This window comes from Ipomoea triloba, chromosome 6 (assembly GCF_003576645.1).
Source record: "Ipomoea triloba cultivar NCNSP0323 chromosome 6, ASM357664v1".
Classification (NCBI taxonomy): Eukaryota; Viridiplantae; Streptophyta; class Magnoliopsida; order Solanales; family Convolvulaceae; genus Ipomoea; species Ipomoea triloba.
This window is the reverse complement of record NC_044921.1, coordinates 12,179,322-12,194,254: the sequence shown is the minus strand read 5'-3', so window position 1 is coordinate 12,194,254 and position 14,933 is coordinate 12,179,322. Positions and strand designations below refer to the sequence as shown.

The 14,933-nt window shown below is 34.6% G+C and overlaps 2 protein-coding genes across 2 annotated transcripts; both read right to left on the bottom strand.

Annotated features, from left to right (window-relative positions):
- Nucleotides 1-917: 917 nt before the first annotated feature.
- LOC116022202 (serine/threonine-protein kinase EDR1) lies at nucleotides 918-11,098 on the bottom strand. The gene is made up of 14 exons (XM_031262805.1): nucleotides 10,488-11,098; nucleotides 7,708-8,148; nucleotides 7,164-7,267; nucleotides 5,578-6,209; nucleotides 5,259-5,468; nucleotides 4,630-4,670; nucleotides 3,653-3,721; nucleotides 2,946-3,046; nucleotides 2,480-2,558; nucleotides 2,301-2,399; nucleotides 2,127-2,195; nucleotides 1,983-2,032; nucleotides 1,690-1,866; nucleotides 918-1,576 (listed from the first exon to the last, which is right to left on the bottom strand). The coding sequence occupies exons 1-14, from the start codon at nucleotides 10,881-10,883 to the stop codon at nucleotides 1,468-1,470; spliced, it is 2,577 nt and encodes an 858-aa protein (XP_031118665.1). The 5' UTR covers nucleotides 10,884-11,098; the 3' UTR covers nucleotides 918-1,467.
- A 1,575-nt stretch (nucleotides 11,099-12,673) lies between these two features.
- On the bottom strand, nucleotides 12,674-14,598 carry LOC116023482. Its single transcript, XM_031264486.1, has 4 exons — nucleotides 14,155-14,598; nucleotides 13,410-14,008; nucleotides 12,830-12,932; nucleotides 12,674-12,715 (listed from the first exon to the last, which is right to left on the bottom strand). The coding sequence occupies exons 1-4, from the start codon at nucleotides 14,596-14,598 to the stop codon at nucleotides 12,674-12,676; spliced, it is 1,188 nt and encodes a 395-aa protein (XP_031120346.1).
- Nucleotides 14,599-14,933: the final 335 nt, after the last annotated feature.

Genomic DNA, 14,933 nt, shown 5'->3' with positions numbered 1-14,933 from the left:
GGCGTACATGTATTTTTTTAATTTTATTTTTTATTTTTTAAAACTTTGTTTAAGTATGTTTTAATTTTTAAAGACTAATAATTATAAAATATATAATACTTTAATAGTTAATACTAAAATATTAAATATTAACCTAAAAAATATCTAGAGTTTGTACAATTTAGGGTTATTTCGCTCAAAACGATGTTGTTTTGAGTGAAATAACCCATTAAAAAAAAAAAAGAACAATAGATAATCGGCTGACTAGGCGGTCAGTGGCCTAGGCGGTGCTTAAGCGGTGTTTAGGCGACCTAATTGGTCGCCTAGCCGGTTAACCACCTAGACCACCATTTAAGGTGATACGCTAGGTGGTCGACCGGCGCCTAGCGCCAAGACGGCGATTAATCGGCACCTAGATGAAATTTTTAGAACAGTGCCTAATATAAGACTTAGAAGCTCTAAATTTAGAATTTCATTTTAATTTTAGCTAATGTCTATCGATATCTCTAATATAGATCACTGACATAGCATTTTAAACTTATGTTTCATCTTCCTTGAAAAGGCAACGAAAACTCTAGGCTGGTGCCGCCTTGGACCACTATATCATACTAATCAGAATTCAGACACAGCCAAAGAACTACAGAAATTATGCAACTGTCACCAGAGAGCGTTGATAAGAATAAGGATGGATACAAGGCGGCGAGCTTAACTATAAAATATAAATTAATTAATTAATTTATAATCCCACACATTACTTCACTTTGTCGATAACCATAACCCCCACCCATTCTCACCTTAATTTATATCAAGTTTCAAGTTTCAACACCTCAATAGTCAATACACCTCTTCTTCTCGACTTCTTCAGTAATTATTAATCAGAAAAAAAATAGTAATAATACTATTTACATGAACAAATTTATGCCCTGATGAAGCAACCGTGTGCAAAACTTTGTGCATAAATAGCATTATCTTTAACAACATATGAAATGAATGAATCAAAGAAGTGATGTGTGACGTGGCAAGCAGAAACACACAGGATTAAAAAAAGAAAAAAAATATTCTTGATTTTGAATTATTCTTGTATTGGTACAATCTGTAGAGGCCAATTGTTTACAATTGCTTCCTTATTGACCTCCACAGATTCAACCCTGCTCTCCTTTGCTTGCTTGCATAATGGCTGCCTGGAGCCACACCTTCACTAACCCTAAATCCTACTGAAAATCAAAATGACCTTTTTTTCTTTCTTTTCCTTGTAAAACTTTTATCACTTTTTTTTTTTTTGGTTTTTTCGAGACTTTGGACCGCACTTCGTGCAGCCTTAGATATGGAGGATACAATGCTGCTTGGTTGTGTATGAATTGGCGGTGTTGAGTCCCCACTTCGAATGAACCCTAACACCTTTCTTCAATCCACCACCCACCATCTTGTTGAATGTTTCTTTGCTGGCTGGGCTGCTTTTGAATCTAATTTATCTGTTTCTTTTCAGCTTTATTGGTGCTGATATGTACGAGTTTCTGCTTCCTTGATGTTTAGATGCTGAAGACAAGTCTTGAGACGGTTTATGATCTGTGCAAACGAAGGTCGTGCCTGTGGATCTCTGCACAACAAAGAAGACACTCAGAACTGATTTTGGACTGCCCGCCCTTCATTCGCATCACAAAAAAACGATGATCAAAGAAAGAAAGAAATTCAAAAATATAAAAAACGCACTGTTTCCAGCAGTCACTAATAATCTCTGCAACCGTGGGATCAACCTCAGAGGGAATGCTGAGTCGTCTACCCTGAAAACCTACAGCTCCAACAACTTGCATTGAGTTCATCCCTGACCAAGGTACTTGCAGAGTGGCTAACTCCCATAAAATTACACCAAAACTGTACACATCAGACCTGAAAAGCACCCAAATCAAATTCCTTAGCAAAATTTAAACAAATTAATTATTTATAATGGATTTCATTCCCCCCGCATTTTTTACAAACAACTTGTGTTTCAAGGAAATTCTCACTTTTCATTAGATGGTTCATTCCTCAGAACTTCTGGTGCCATCCATTCAGCCTGCATATTGAAACAAGTTTTTAGAGAGGTTATAACTCTTGGTGAAGAGAGTAAAATGACAGGTTTGACAAGTTATAGGAAGAAGATGCATTACTGTCCCAGCTGTAGATTTTGAGGAGAGAAATGTATGGTGCTTCATTCGAGACATCCCAAAATCACAAACCTGCAAATCACGCACAACCCTGGAGTTTCTTTGGAAGGAAAAAAAGTAGAAACCTACTCTTGTAATTTTATAGCACACATTTACAGACTTTCACATCAATCGTACCTTCACAACCCAATTTTTGTCAACAAGTAGATTTGGAGTCTTCAAATCTCGATGCACAATGATAGGATTGCTTGTATGCAAATAGTTCATTCCCTTTGCCTGGAAGACATTGGCAACATTAATGAAGAAACCAAAATCTGACTTCAACATATCAAACAAAAACATCATTCAGTTTGTACCACATCAAAAGCCATCCGCATTCGTCTTTTTTCATCAAGTTGAATTGTTGAACGATGCAATAGCTTATATAAACTCCCTCTGCACACAAATCAATGGAATCAATCACATGAGAAATAAGAAAGGAATAAGGGTATTATTAAATTACTAATAATGGACACCTCCTTTTGGCAGCAAGGAGATGCTTAGAGGAATAGAGATCTATTGAATGTCATAGTTTAAATACATGTTTGGTCCTATTGATATCAATTAAATGCAAACTCCAGTGTTTGTGTGTGCTCCATCCCTCTAGAATATTACTGAAATGCGTATAGGGCATTAGTAGTGCTTGAAGATATCTCTGAGAAAAGGAACTCAGATAATGATGATACAAAAGCTAATAAAAATATATAATGCTGCAAGATTGTAAAATCAATTGATAACCAATAGATGCAACCCAGAATGTCAAAACGGCCAAGAGATCACAACCTTGGTAGAAACTCGGTTAGTATAGATAGATTTGGGGGGCGAGTAACAGCTCCCATGAAGAGGACAACATTTGGATGCCTCAACCTTAACATAATTTCAACCTGCATGAGGTGAGAAACAGGTAAAGCTGCAAGTCTCATGAAGAAACGTTAACTCGTGATTATAAGTTTTAGGAATAAAGGTTAAATAGGCCATCGAACTACACACGATAATGCAATTAGGCCATTGAACTTAAAAACCTACCAATTGAATCCCTAAACTAACTAATTTCATGCAATTCGTCCAAATTGCAGGTTTCTAACAGGTCAACCCAAATTAAAAATATTTTTAAAAAATAATTACTTAGAATTATAAATAAATAATAAATAAATAAATAAAACTTCAAAAACCGAAGAAGTTTTCTTCGTCTCCAGCACAGACGAAGTTGGTTTTTTTTTTTTTTTTTTTTTTTTTTAATTCTAAATAATTCTTTTTTAAAAAATATTTTCAATTTGGGGTGACCTGTTAGAAACCTGCAAATTGGACGAAGTGCATGAAATTGTTTTAGGGATTCAATTGTAGGTTTTTTAAGTTCAGTGACCTAATTGCATATCATGTGCAGTTCGATGGCCTAATTGACCCTTATTCCTAAATTATAATTCTAATGAACAATATAACTTGCATTTTGATGAGTACAATAGACAGTATAGCATATCTACGGTACTCACTTCACATTTGAACTGTTCTAGTGCATCGCCTGTGATGTCCTGATTCATGAATTTCTTCACAGCAACCTCCTGTCATATTTCATTGCATTAAGTTTGAATTACTAATCCATTAGAATTACTCCAAACCACTCCAACAACATAATCAATGCTAAGATAGAGCTCAGGATGGGCAGAAAACATCCTGTAATTGGACAACAGGAGAGATTTAAACAGATTCTCGCTTCTCTTTTTCCAGTTTTCAGTTTGTTCAAATGCTCAGCTGATGCTGATCTAGCCATGTGCCAAAATTATTAAATTAACTAACTACTACCACAGACTGGTTAGCAAGAACATCTGACATGATTTCAAAGAAGTCAGATAAGCAGGGCTTCGCCTTCTTGGTAAGTAGAATTTATTCAAATGCTAATACAACCTTACAGAAGGTGAATCCGAATTAAACTCCACAAGCTCTTGTATAGCAACAGTAGACTCTTCTTTGCAGCGAAAACACAATAAAAATAAATAAATAAAAATAAAGCTCTGAAACTAAAGTATCCAAATCCATGCACAAGGAATGCAATCCCCTAAAACCTTATAAATTTTCTGACTTCACATGCATTCCAAGCAAAATAAAGTTTCTTCACATGCATTCCAAGCAAAATAAAGTTTCTTCACATAGGCATACCTTGTTAGAATGAAGATTATTATTATTATTTTCATTCTAAAGACAAATATCATAAGAATAGAAATCACAATCAGCAAAAATTTTAAGCACAAATCAAGATACACCAATGACATGTATGAGGTTGTGGTTTGTGTTAAAATTAAAGCGCAAGATTCTGCAACAAAAAGGATAAAAACAGAACCACTTTCTGATTGGCTATATTCATGCCCTATGAGGAAGGATATGGTAAACCATGTGCTCCTTATTCCTCATTCTTTTTAATAGGAGACAGATAAATCAGGCTAATGAATTCTCATTTCAGGAAAAGACTTACTGTGCCATTCAATTCAGCATGGTAAACCTCACCATATGACCCTGCAATTTAAGAATTCATAAGATAAGCGTAATCAATGGATGAATGCACAGCTCAAATTACAGAAACTTTCACTCTTGAGCTACATATGCTAGCATAGTCAAAAGTTGACTTTATTAGTGAATTGACAAGTTGGCAATACCAGTAAGTATCTGACCTACTATATCTTCTAATCTTGTTTCTCAAAAAATGAATTTTACAATCTTACAAATTAGTCAGGGACAAATATATATTGCAATTTAGACTGCACTCACATGTTTTATTGACCTATCAAGAAAAGGGCTGCATTAATCCATAATAAATTATGTAATTTCTACTAAAATATTAAAAATTGTATAGTTGATAAATATTAAAAATCGTAATAAAGTTTCTAACAGCCTTTGATCTTCTCTCCTCACACAGGCTACAACAGTGCAAATCTTTATCCAATGAAAATTTCAAAATTGTGTTTTACAGCCAGTTCCAAAGACAAGAAAGAGAAGCGGCTTAAAACTTGCACTAATTGTCATTATATGATCAGTCGAGCTAACATTTAAAACTTGCACTACTTTTCAATATATCATGAATCAAGCCAAAGTTTGCAGTCGTACCAATACCAATGCGTTCACCAATCTGAAGATTCTCCCAAGGAATTTCCCATTCTGCCACCCCAAGTAGCAGGGGATCAACTTGTTCTTTGAGCACAGTGTAAGACTTAGATGGGAAGTAACTTGCCACTTCTGTCACCTTCAGACAGGACTCTTTCTCATTACAATTATTACCAATAACATTTCCAGCCTTCTCCCTGTAGTACTTGCCCCCTTCAAGAAAGTAATAACTTTATATTGTATATAAAAAGACAAATATGAAATATATCAACAACATACAGGATTTCCCATTCATTTTTTCTGAGAAGTACAAACATCTCACCTGAAGCATCAGTAGATGCATTACTTTCAAGCTGTTTTAGAAACTGTACTCCAGCAAAAGGTACAATAGAATGCTCATTTCTTTTTTGATATACTCCAGTATCAACAACCAATTTTTCTGATAAATGATCTTCTCCAACTCCTTTCTCTTCTACTAAAACCACATTTGAGGGCATATAAATGTTACTTTCACGAAAAACGTTTTTAAGACCAACATTGCTGACATAATCAGAAACATTGTTAACTTGAAAAGCCTGCTGAACTGATGAATTATCAGTATAAAGTGCTGAACTTTCAGATGAGCTGCTCAGTAATGGAAGAAGATTTCCAGGACCATATGTAGCCTTCTTGCATGGAGTTCTATCTAAAGCACCTAGTGGTTCCCCCTTTGCTTCAATGCTCAAAATAGAATTTCTTGAACTTGCAGGCCTAGCATTGGCAGTTCCATCAGCAGGACGTGAATCGAGTTCAACATCCATTCCTCCATAAGTTACTGGAAGTGAATTGATAGCACTGCTACCAGGAATAGGTACAACACTCTTTATATCTAATGCATGACTCTGAAATTGAGAATTGGGCGCTTCAACAGGAATTAGGGTACCCGGTGCACCCATTAGATCAATTATATACTCACTGCAACATCAACCAAATTTCAGGTAAGTTGCTTCAAGAAAATATTCTACATAAGTTCAAAAGGATAAATGAACACTTCATAGAAAAAGCCAAAAAGGTTAATAAACAGTACAGATACTTTTCCATTAAAAGATAAATCCATGAAAGAGAATGCAGGTGTCCACTTTTTTGAATAGCTTTTGTATGAACTGCATGGAAAGATACGTCTAAAAGATTGGTGTGCCCATATCTTACACAAGTCATAACATCCATGCAATGTTGACCATTTCCTAGACTCTTCAGAGACCAAACATGAGGGGCAAGCCACACGAGCAGACATGTAAAAATCTTGCAACAAGTTTTAAGTGCAGGTAGGGCTAAAAACTCTAGGGGTTCTAAATTAGGAGTCAAAAAAGAATCTCAAAATAATCCTAATTTCATGAGGCATGATTATTGGTTATAGTTGGGGGGAAGGGGTTGCCAGAAAGATAAAAAAGGAAAAAGATTAAGAGTTAGATAGCTCTATTTTTTTGTAGAGTACTAGAGTTAACATTTTAAGATGTGCATAATTCTTGCCTATGCTTGTGCCATTCTTGCTGCAAATGTATAACACATGCATGCACATAACTCAATCCCATACATACAGAGAATCAATTTGTGACCGAGAAAGTTTAATTAAACTTGAAAATACATATTACAATATCAACATAAATTCCAGCTTCCCATTGAAAAATGAAAATTTGGTAAGAATAGAATCATAGATCAAAGACATTAATCGCAAATAGAGCTAACTGCAATTCAATTAACAGACAATTTTTATTAAACTACAATAGTGAAGATTTCAATTTACAAAAAATAAGACAAAACACTATAGTGCACAATGATCAGAATGTTTAAAGAAATTCTATATGCAAAAATGAAAATGCAAACACAACCAAGAAAGTCAATATATTAATAAAAGGATAAAAAATTTACCTTCCATTCTCAAGTTTTATCAAATTAACAGCTCCTTCATCAGTCCCAGTATAGTAACTCCCTTTGACTAGTTTACACGGAAGGTTGACTCTATCAGCAAGTACCTAGAAGCAAATTATCTGAATGTCATGAAATGCTTGAAGAATACTTTTCAGAAGCTAATATATTTTCCAAGGACTTCTTTCCCTCTAGTAACACAAATCATATCCTCAACAATAATAATAATTTTCTATTAAATATTCACTTTATCCTTAAAAAAAGTTTTACTCAGAGATATCTAAGCAGTAGAAAAGGTCATTGTTTCATGCCTGAAAGTCAGACTTCCCATGAAATGAGAATCGAGTGACTAACCTCCAATGCTGTAATATATTGTTATATTCTATAACATTCCAGATAACAGAACTTAAATACTGGCAGGCCCTACTAGAAGAGCATAAAGTTTTATAAGCAGTGTGACAGATATAGAACAAAATTGGATGCTCAAAGCAATAAATGGTAACCAAAAGTAACTAGAGAGAAATCTAGGTATGGAAGCCCTTACAACCTTAAAAAGTAAGGCTCTATGCCGAGAAAGTCCAACATTAAGACAGCCAAGGGGGAGTACAATAGAGTTCAAAGAAATCCTCAATTCAAAACTCCTGGCAATCCACCTCCTAGACATTTCCTCAGCATCATTAACAGAGCCTCCCATTCTATCAACAACCAGAGCAGCAATTTTCTGAATCATGATATTTGAAAGGGGTAGCTTCATTAAAGCCCGACACTCCCTTGACATAAAGGACACTCTCTCCTCTAGCTGTCTCAGTTCCACATCAGTAGCCCGGTTCACTAAAATGACTTCATGGTCAAGATCATCTGAAACAGAAATTGCTTCAAGATCCACTAAGCGTGGCATTTTTCCTTGAACCACTGCATTTGAATTAATTCCATGAACATCGTAGAACCCATCCATCACTTTCTCATCATAATTTACAACATTGTAGTTCTGCATTTTTACAAAGCAAAGCTCTTCAGTAAATTGGGAAAAATAGACAAATAAACATATACAAAGACAAAGTAAATAAGTAAACAAAATGAGCTGGTTTGCAGATGGTTAGTGGATAAATACTTTGCTATTTGAAGATAATAGTTATATCAATGCTGTAAAGATAAGGGACAAAGCATTTAAAATGACATAAGAACACACTTTATGTGAAATGATACCAAAATCTATTTGTGGTTATAGTGATTCCAAACAGACAAGTGTACATCAAAATATTGATGGATTAAGCATGGGTTTGGTGATCTCATCACATTTCTTGCCTTTGGAGAAATGTAAGCATGCTCTCAAGAGTTTGGAGAGGAGTAATTTATTTCAGGCCCTGACTTGATGCTCTCTCTCTCTCTCTCTTATATTGAGAGAGACCAACCCTTTGATCTTGTCTAATCAAATCAAATCAATACTATTGATTTTACATTAGTGAAATTGGTCATACCCAATGCAGAGAAGAAGCTAGGCTACTTATCTTTTGTTAAGATAGTAAGATACATAAGATTGAACCATTCCTTTGGGTTCTACATAATTGAAAATGTGAAACTGGTAGCACCAAATACATAAAAGAAATTAGGCTACTCATAATAGTGTTACTTTTGTCAAAATTCAAAAGAAGAGAATAATATTATAATAAATAATTTAATCAATCTTAATTTCATGAAAAGAAGAATGAAAAGCAGAAGGAAAGTCTTACAAATTATAAACAAGTAAATAAATATAAAGCATGTGAAAATGTTTTAATTAATTTACTAGGGGCAAGGAGTGAGAGCATTTGTAGCAACTAGCAAGGAGATTAAGCTTTAAATGAGATCATCATTCAGGTTGATGGATTAAAAGAATTATGCTCCTACTGTCACTCTGACTGAGCATAAAGTAATAAATTTGAACATGCAGAGTATGTATGTGTATGTATGCATGCATATGTACATATACAAGTTGTTGTGAGATATGAAGTTAAAATAGTTATTGAATTTTGGAAAAAGGAAGAAGTTTTTATAATAAAATACCACACTGTGACTAAGTAGGAAAGTCTGTTAATTTCAATTCGTGTGAGTTGTAATATTTAGAACTTGGTGGGATCAACTTTCTGGAAAAACTAAAATAGTAAGCGGATCATTCAAAATGAAATGGAGGTGTTAGTTTTTACTTTTATTATTGAATCTTGAAAAAGGAACTAAGGAAGTACTTTTTATAATAAAGCATCACACTGTGACCATGTAGGAAATTATGTTAATTTCAACTCATGAAAGTTGTAAAATTTAGAACATGGAGGGGTCAACTTTTTGGAAAAATAAAAATAGAAAGTAGATCATTCAAAATGAAACGGAGGTGTTAGTTTATAGTTTTGAGAGTTTCCACAAACTTAAACAGATGAGAATTACTACATAGTAGAGGAAAGCAAAGTGAGAGCAATAATAAAAAATGGTACTAAAAGAAAAAATTATTCAACAATTGAAAGTAAAACTACACCAATTCTATAGACATAAAAACACATCTTGAATAACTTATTAACTTCTATCAGAACAGAGATCAAACCATGGCAACAGACAAAAACTGAAAAGAACCAAGAGAAGGGGAGGCAAACTCGAAACTGAATGAATGAGCATGTCAAGAATAATGCCTATATGTAACATAATCCAAAAACAATGACAATAAAGTGCATCGGTAAGCAATTTTTCTTTCAGTACCATACCTTTTCTCCCTTTTATTAAGATCTTATACTTTCCAGTTTGAATTCATCAAGAACCAAACTTGGGGGTTAGTATTTCCCAGTGTCCCAGTTCCATGTACAAAGATTCAATAAGGCTTCTAATGATTCAACAGGTGAAGATCAGACTACAGGGAACTAAGTAAACAGATAACCAGTATATGCAGTGGAAAAGGCATTCACACCATACTATGCACTCAGACTTGTTAATTCACATTTTCTAATGGCTGAGAGGTGGGGGGATCTATGGGATATATACAGAGAAATGTTAATAGCCCTTAACTATCAGGACACATGAACCAAAGGTAGACCTGGGAATTGCATTTAGGGATTACTGATCAGACAAAATGAATAAATAATACAGAATTAGAAAAACCAAACTCCTAGCAAAACGTTTCAAGCATTAAATTTATTAATTCAGTTAGCAATTTGAAATAACTGAAAAAGCAGTGTAGTCACTCTACACTGCCAGTCTCCTATGAGCCAATAATCAGACAATTGTGAATGCAAAAAATTCAGACAGATTCCTCAACAAAATAGTTAAGTTATGAAGCGAAAATGGAAAGAAAATTGCGATAGATACCCAGTAACGAAGCGACAGAAATTCGACGAGGGTCTCGGAAGGCGAACATCCCAAGCTAATCTGCTGTGCAGCCTTGATCTGAGCCGTTTCCGGATCTTCACGGGAATCCGGGTCGGAAACGCTGATCGCCAACGCCAATTGGACCTGAAACTCCTCCTCAAAGTAATTGAAATCCGGGGCCGAATCCGACGCGGAATTCGATTCCCCAACCCTGGGCAATGCGGCGGACGAGGACGGCGTCGTTTCGGAGGAGGACGAAGCCGGGGTCAACGCGGAGTCCGATTCCCTAAACGGCGGCGGATCAATCGGTGGTGGGCGGTGGTGCGGGTGATGATGGGGATCGGTTACGCCACCGCCGATGTGAAGTTTCCGGAGTAAATGCTTCATCTTCGACATGAGGTCTCATCGACGAGAGAGAAGAATTCCAGATTGGATTTTTCTTGGTCTCAACTGCTAGTCAGCGCTATGGGGGGGTTGGGTGGGTGAGGGCGAGGGCGAGAACGAGAGAGAGGGGGCGGATAAGCCGCGAAGGTGAGTTTCGAGTCTTGTTCGTGAAGCTACCACCAGTAATGGTGGAATTAAATTAACTGCACATATTCTTCCCTCCAATTAGATTTACAAGTGTAAAACCCCATCTATTCCATTCTTATTTCTACTTCATATTATACTGTGTCTACGTGTATCGTCATCATCAATTCTCAACTTCCCACCCAAACTCAATCGTGTTGAGCTATGGTTTTGAATTTTAATTTTGACGGTCATTGTTGTTGTTCAGTTCACGTTATAGAATTTTTTTTAATTATAAAGTATGTGCATGTGTCATGTGTTATATATTTTTGTGTCTCATGTTAATATGTTATATAATTTTGTCCATTAAGCGTATGAATTATATGCTTGAAATAAAGTAAATTTAACATGAACTTTTGTGTTTTGGTCTATGAGTTTTTGTATTTTGTGTCTTTATATTATGTATCTTAAGAATATTGATTCCGTACATGAACTAAAGTAAATATAAAATATGTGTATGTGTTTTGTGTTTTTGTGTCTCATGTTTTGCAATTATGTACCTTAAGAGGGTGTTTTGTTGGATGGAAAACATTTTTCATAGAAAATGTTATGAAAAATGTTTTCCTAAAAAGAGATGAAAATGTTGTTTTATGTTGTTTGGTTGAATGGAAAACATTTTCCATTGGAGAATGAATTCCTTGCAAAGAGGTGGGATTTTGTTTTCCACAAGACATGAGAAAAAAAAACATGCTTGGATTATTTTACCCTTATAAAAGTTTCTTAATTACATAGACACTTATTTATTCATTCATCTTTTTAGGGACATATTGGTCTTTATATTCATAATTCCTTACTATTCCAAACTCAACCAAACAATAGAATTCATATTCTTAGTAATTTCTTTTCCACCAACCAAACAATGGAATCTATTTTCCTAGTAATTTGTTTTCCATGGAATTTGAATTTAATTTCCTTCAAATATTTTCCAGCGAACTAAATGGGCTGTAAGCGTATGAATTTTGTACCTGAAATAAATTAGTAGTTGTGTGACACACAACATATTGTGTGTCTTATTTTATGAATTTATGTCTTGTATTATGAAATAAAATAATGTGTTTATATGACATTTATCAACCTAAATCAGATTTGAGAATAAATAAATACTCTCTCCATGCTAAAGACTTTGTGGTCAAGCGGCACCTGGTGTACACTCCCATGTGGAAGGGAGTTGGTTCGAGCCTCAGTGGAGGCATCTATTGACTCTTTGTGCTTCAATAGCTACATTGTAACCGAGTCGTCCCATCTGTCCTACTTTCCTTTTTAGTCTGTCCCAAAATATTGTCAACTTTCCAAAATTGAACATCATTATTATTCTGTTTTTCCAAATTTACCCTTAGAAGTTCTACAATATCTAAGGTATTTATAATTTGCTAATTCTTTTTTAAAAGCAATAATACTCTACAAAGTGTTTTTTTTTTTTTTTGGCAACGAGGGAAAGCAAACACATACGGAGTACTTTAATTTATTGACATAAATTTTCATTCTAGATTAATTAAAATTATGTACTCCGTATATTAATAACCACATTTGAATCTGATGCAATTTGAAATTGTAGCTTATTTGTTCATCTAACATTATTCTTACTCCCATAGTCATCACCCATACACTACAATAGTCGTTCATTTAACATTATTCCTATTTCCACAGTTATCACCCATGCACTGCAAGTCATAAACAATACAGAGTAGCATAAAGATAAAAGTACACTCCACAATGCAAATGCTATAACTAAGGCATTAATGGAGAAAGCTTCCATTTAAAAACAAAGCTAAAACTGCCATAGGAAAAATAGCAAAAACTATACTGAAACTTGTACTGTAACTGCAAACTATAGTGTTTAACTGCTTCACATAAATTCTTTGGACCTCTGAGCAGAACCTGGACAAATTATGCACAAATTACAGATTAAATAGACTTTTAATCTTCATACATAGTGTTTGAACACAAAATAGTCTTCATTAGAATGTAAAGAAAAGATGAATAGAGTACATTTTCCACCAATTACACAATACATAAGCATTTAAAAAAAAGCATTGCACCCTTACATAGATCACATGGATCAATTTATACAAAATGAGCAAAATAAAATACTCTAATCATCAGTGTCTCCTGCCATACACTTAAAGACAAAATACATTACTAAAAGCAGCAGTGCTAGATACAAATGTTCACCAAAAATACAATTACAAGTAGACTTCATGCCGAGCAACCTCATTTTCAGTACTTTACTACTAGAGACTTGAAATTGCTTCAACTAAGACTTCTGGATCACATGATATAGTGGAAGGTAATAAGCCTTCTCGTGCTAACATTTGCTTATTTATGTGTGGCAGTTTATAATTGTTCCCTCCGTACTTTTTCATAACTTCAACCATACATAGTTGCAATGTTAGAAAAACATTACTGAGACTTTCTACTGAGATCTCATTAAAAGCTTTATGAGTAGCAGCAACTAGTTCATCCACATTGCGAGGAGCTTCTTGATGTTGTAAAGATTGAAGAGCTCTAAAAAAACCGAGATCCGATACATTCATGTCTGGACTATTTGGAGGCTGACAAGTTAAGTGAATATCAAAGCCATCTTTCTTTGCAGCCTCCAAAAATTCAACATCATTCATAGTAATATGTCGCCTTGCATTATCTTGTTGAATATATATAGTCTTGGAACTACTTGGAGGCCATTTTGCTCGTATTGCAGGCAATACATAATCAATCAACCATGTTCTTGTCACTTCCTTATTTACAGATTCAATGGGCTTAGTTTCTAAGGTTCCAGCCTCCCGGTTCTTACTTCTACGCTTAGCTGGTTCTTTATAAACAAATGGGAACATCCCAATTTTCCCATCAAACATTTCATTTCTTTCTAAATCAAACCGAGGGCGAGCAACATCACAAAGAAACATAACTTTTGTTATAAACTTTTTACTTTTACAAGTACGATATGGTTCATCTTCCTCAGGCAGCAGGTAATATTTTTGAGAAGTTCTTGAGAGGAAAAACCATTTTCATCTATATGAACGCGGTCATACATATCTATGAAACTTGGATTATTATGTTACGAACTTGAATCAATCATAGATATGTAGAACTGTAATCTTACCTTCCGGTTTTCCTCTGTTAGCATAAGCTTGATAACATTTGAGTGGGATTTCAAAGATCCTTCTTTAACTCTCCGGTGAAGGCTTGTTTTTAACATGCTTAGTGCACTAGCCATAGAACGAATTGTTGTCCGGCGATTCAAGGGGATTCTAGCAACATCTTCGGGATTAATTGCAATCATTTTCCTTCCAACATTACCTGACAAGTTTAAAGAAATATCAACTGGAACACCGTTTGCAACACAAGCAATCCCTTTTTTCCATATTCGACTAACAGTTCTTGTAGAAACAGAGTACACATTTGCAACATCTTTAATTGAACCATATTTCACTTTTCCATTCACACTGTGTTTTAGCAAAGTTTCAAAAATAACATTTCTCTTATCCTTTGAACATCTCGTGCTTAAGTGAACATCATTAGAACTCTCTTCCAATATAAACTCCATTAGCAGACAAGAACTTTTTTTTTTTACTGTAATACAAAAAACCTCTCTATTGTGAAGTACTCTAAGAAAGAAATCAAAAAATGCTTCCTACAAACACACTATATATACGGAGTACTAAGCATTCTATTGACCATAAGGTAAACAAAATAGAGTATTTTAATCTTTAAATGTCATATCAAAAATTTGGCGGAAAATTTTGCCGCTAATTTTTCTCAATTTTAGTGATCCTACTGCATATATAGACATAAACTACAGAGTAATTTTTCTCTAAGAAGTTCAGGGTATAAAAAAGAGTGCTCTGTATAACTATTAAAATTGAGAAAATTGAGTATAAA

Coding starts and splice junctions, on each gene's coding strand:
- LOC116022202 (XM_031262805.1), bottom strand. CDS start 10,883: ATGTCGAAGATGAAGCATTTACTCCGGAAACTTCACATCGGCGGTGGC. Junction 6,210..7,163: donor ATAAAACTTGAGAATGGAAG/GTAAATTTTTTA, acceptor TTGATGTTGCAG/TGAGTATATAATTGATCTAA. Junction 1,867..1,982: donor AATGAACCATCTAATGAAAA/GTGAGAATTTCC, acceptor GGTGCTTTTCAG/GTCTGATGTGTACAGTTTTG.
- LOC116023482 (XM_031264486.1), bottom strand. CDS start 14,598: ATGGAGTTTATATTGGAAGAGAGTTCTAATGATGTTCACTTAAGCACG. Junction 14,009..14,154: donor TAACAGAGGAAAACCGGAAG/GTAAGATTACAG, acceptor CTGCTGCCTGAG/GAAGATGAACCATATCGTAC. Junction 12,933..13,409: donor ATGGTTGAAGTTATGAAAAA/GTACGGAGGGAA, acceptor TAATTTGTCCAG/GTTCTGCTCAGAGGTCCAAA.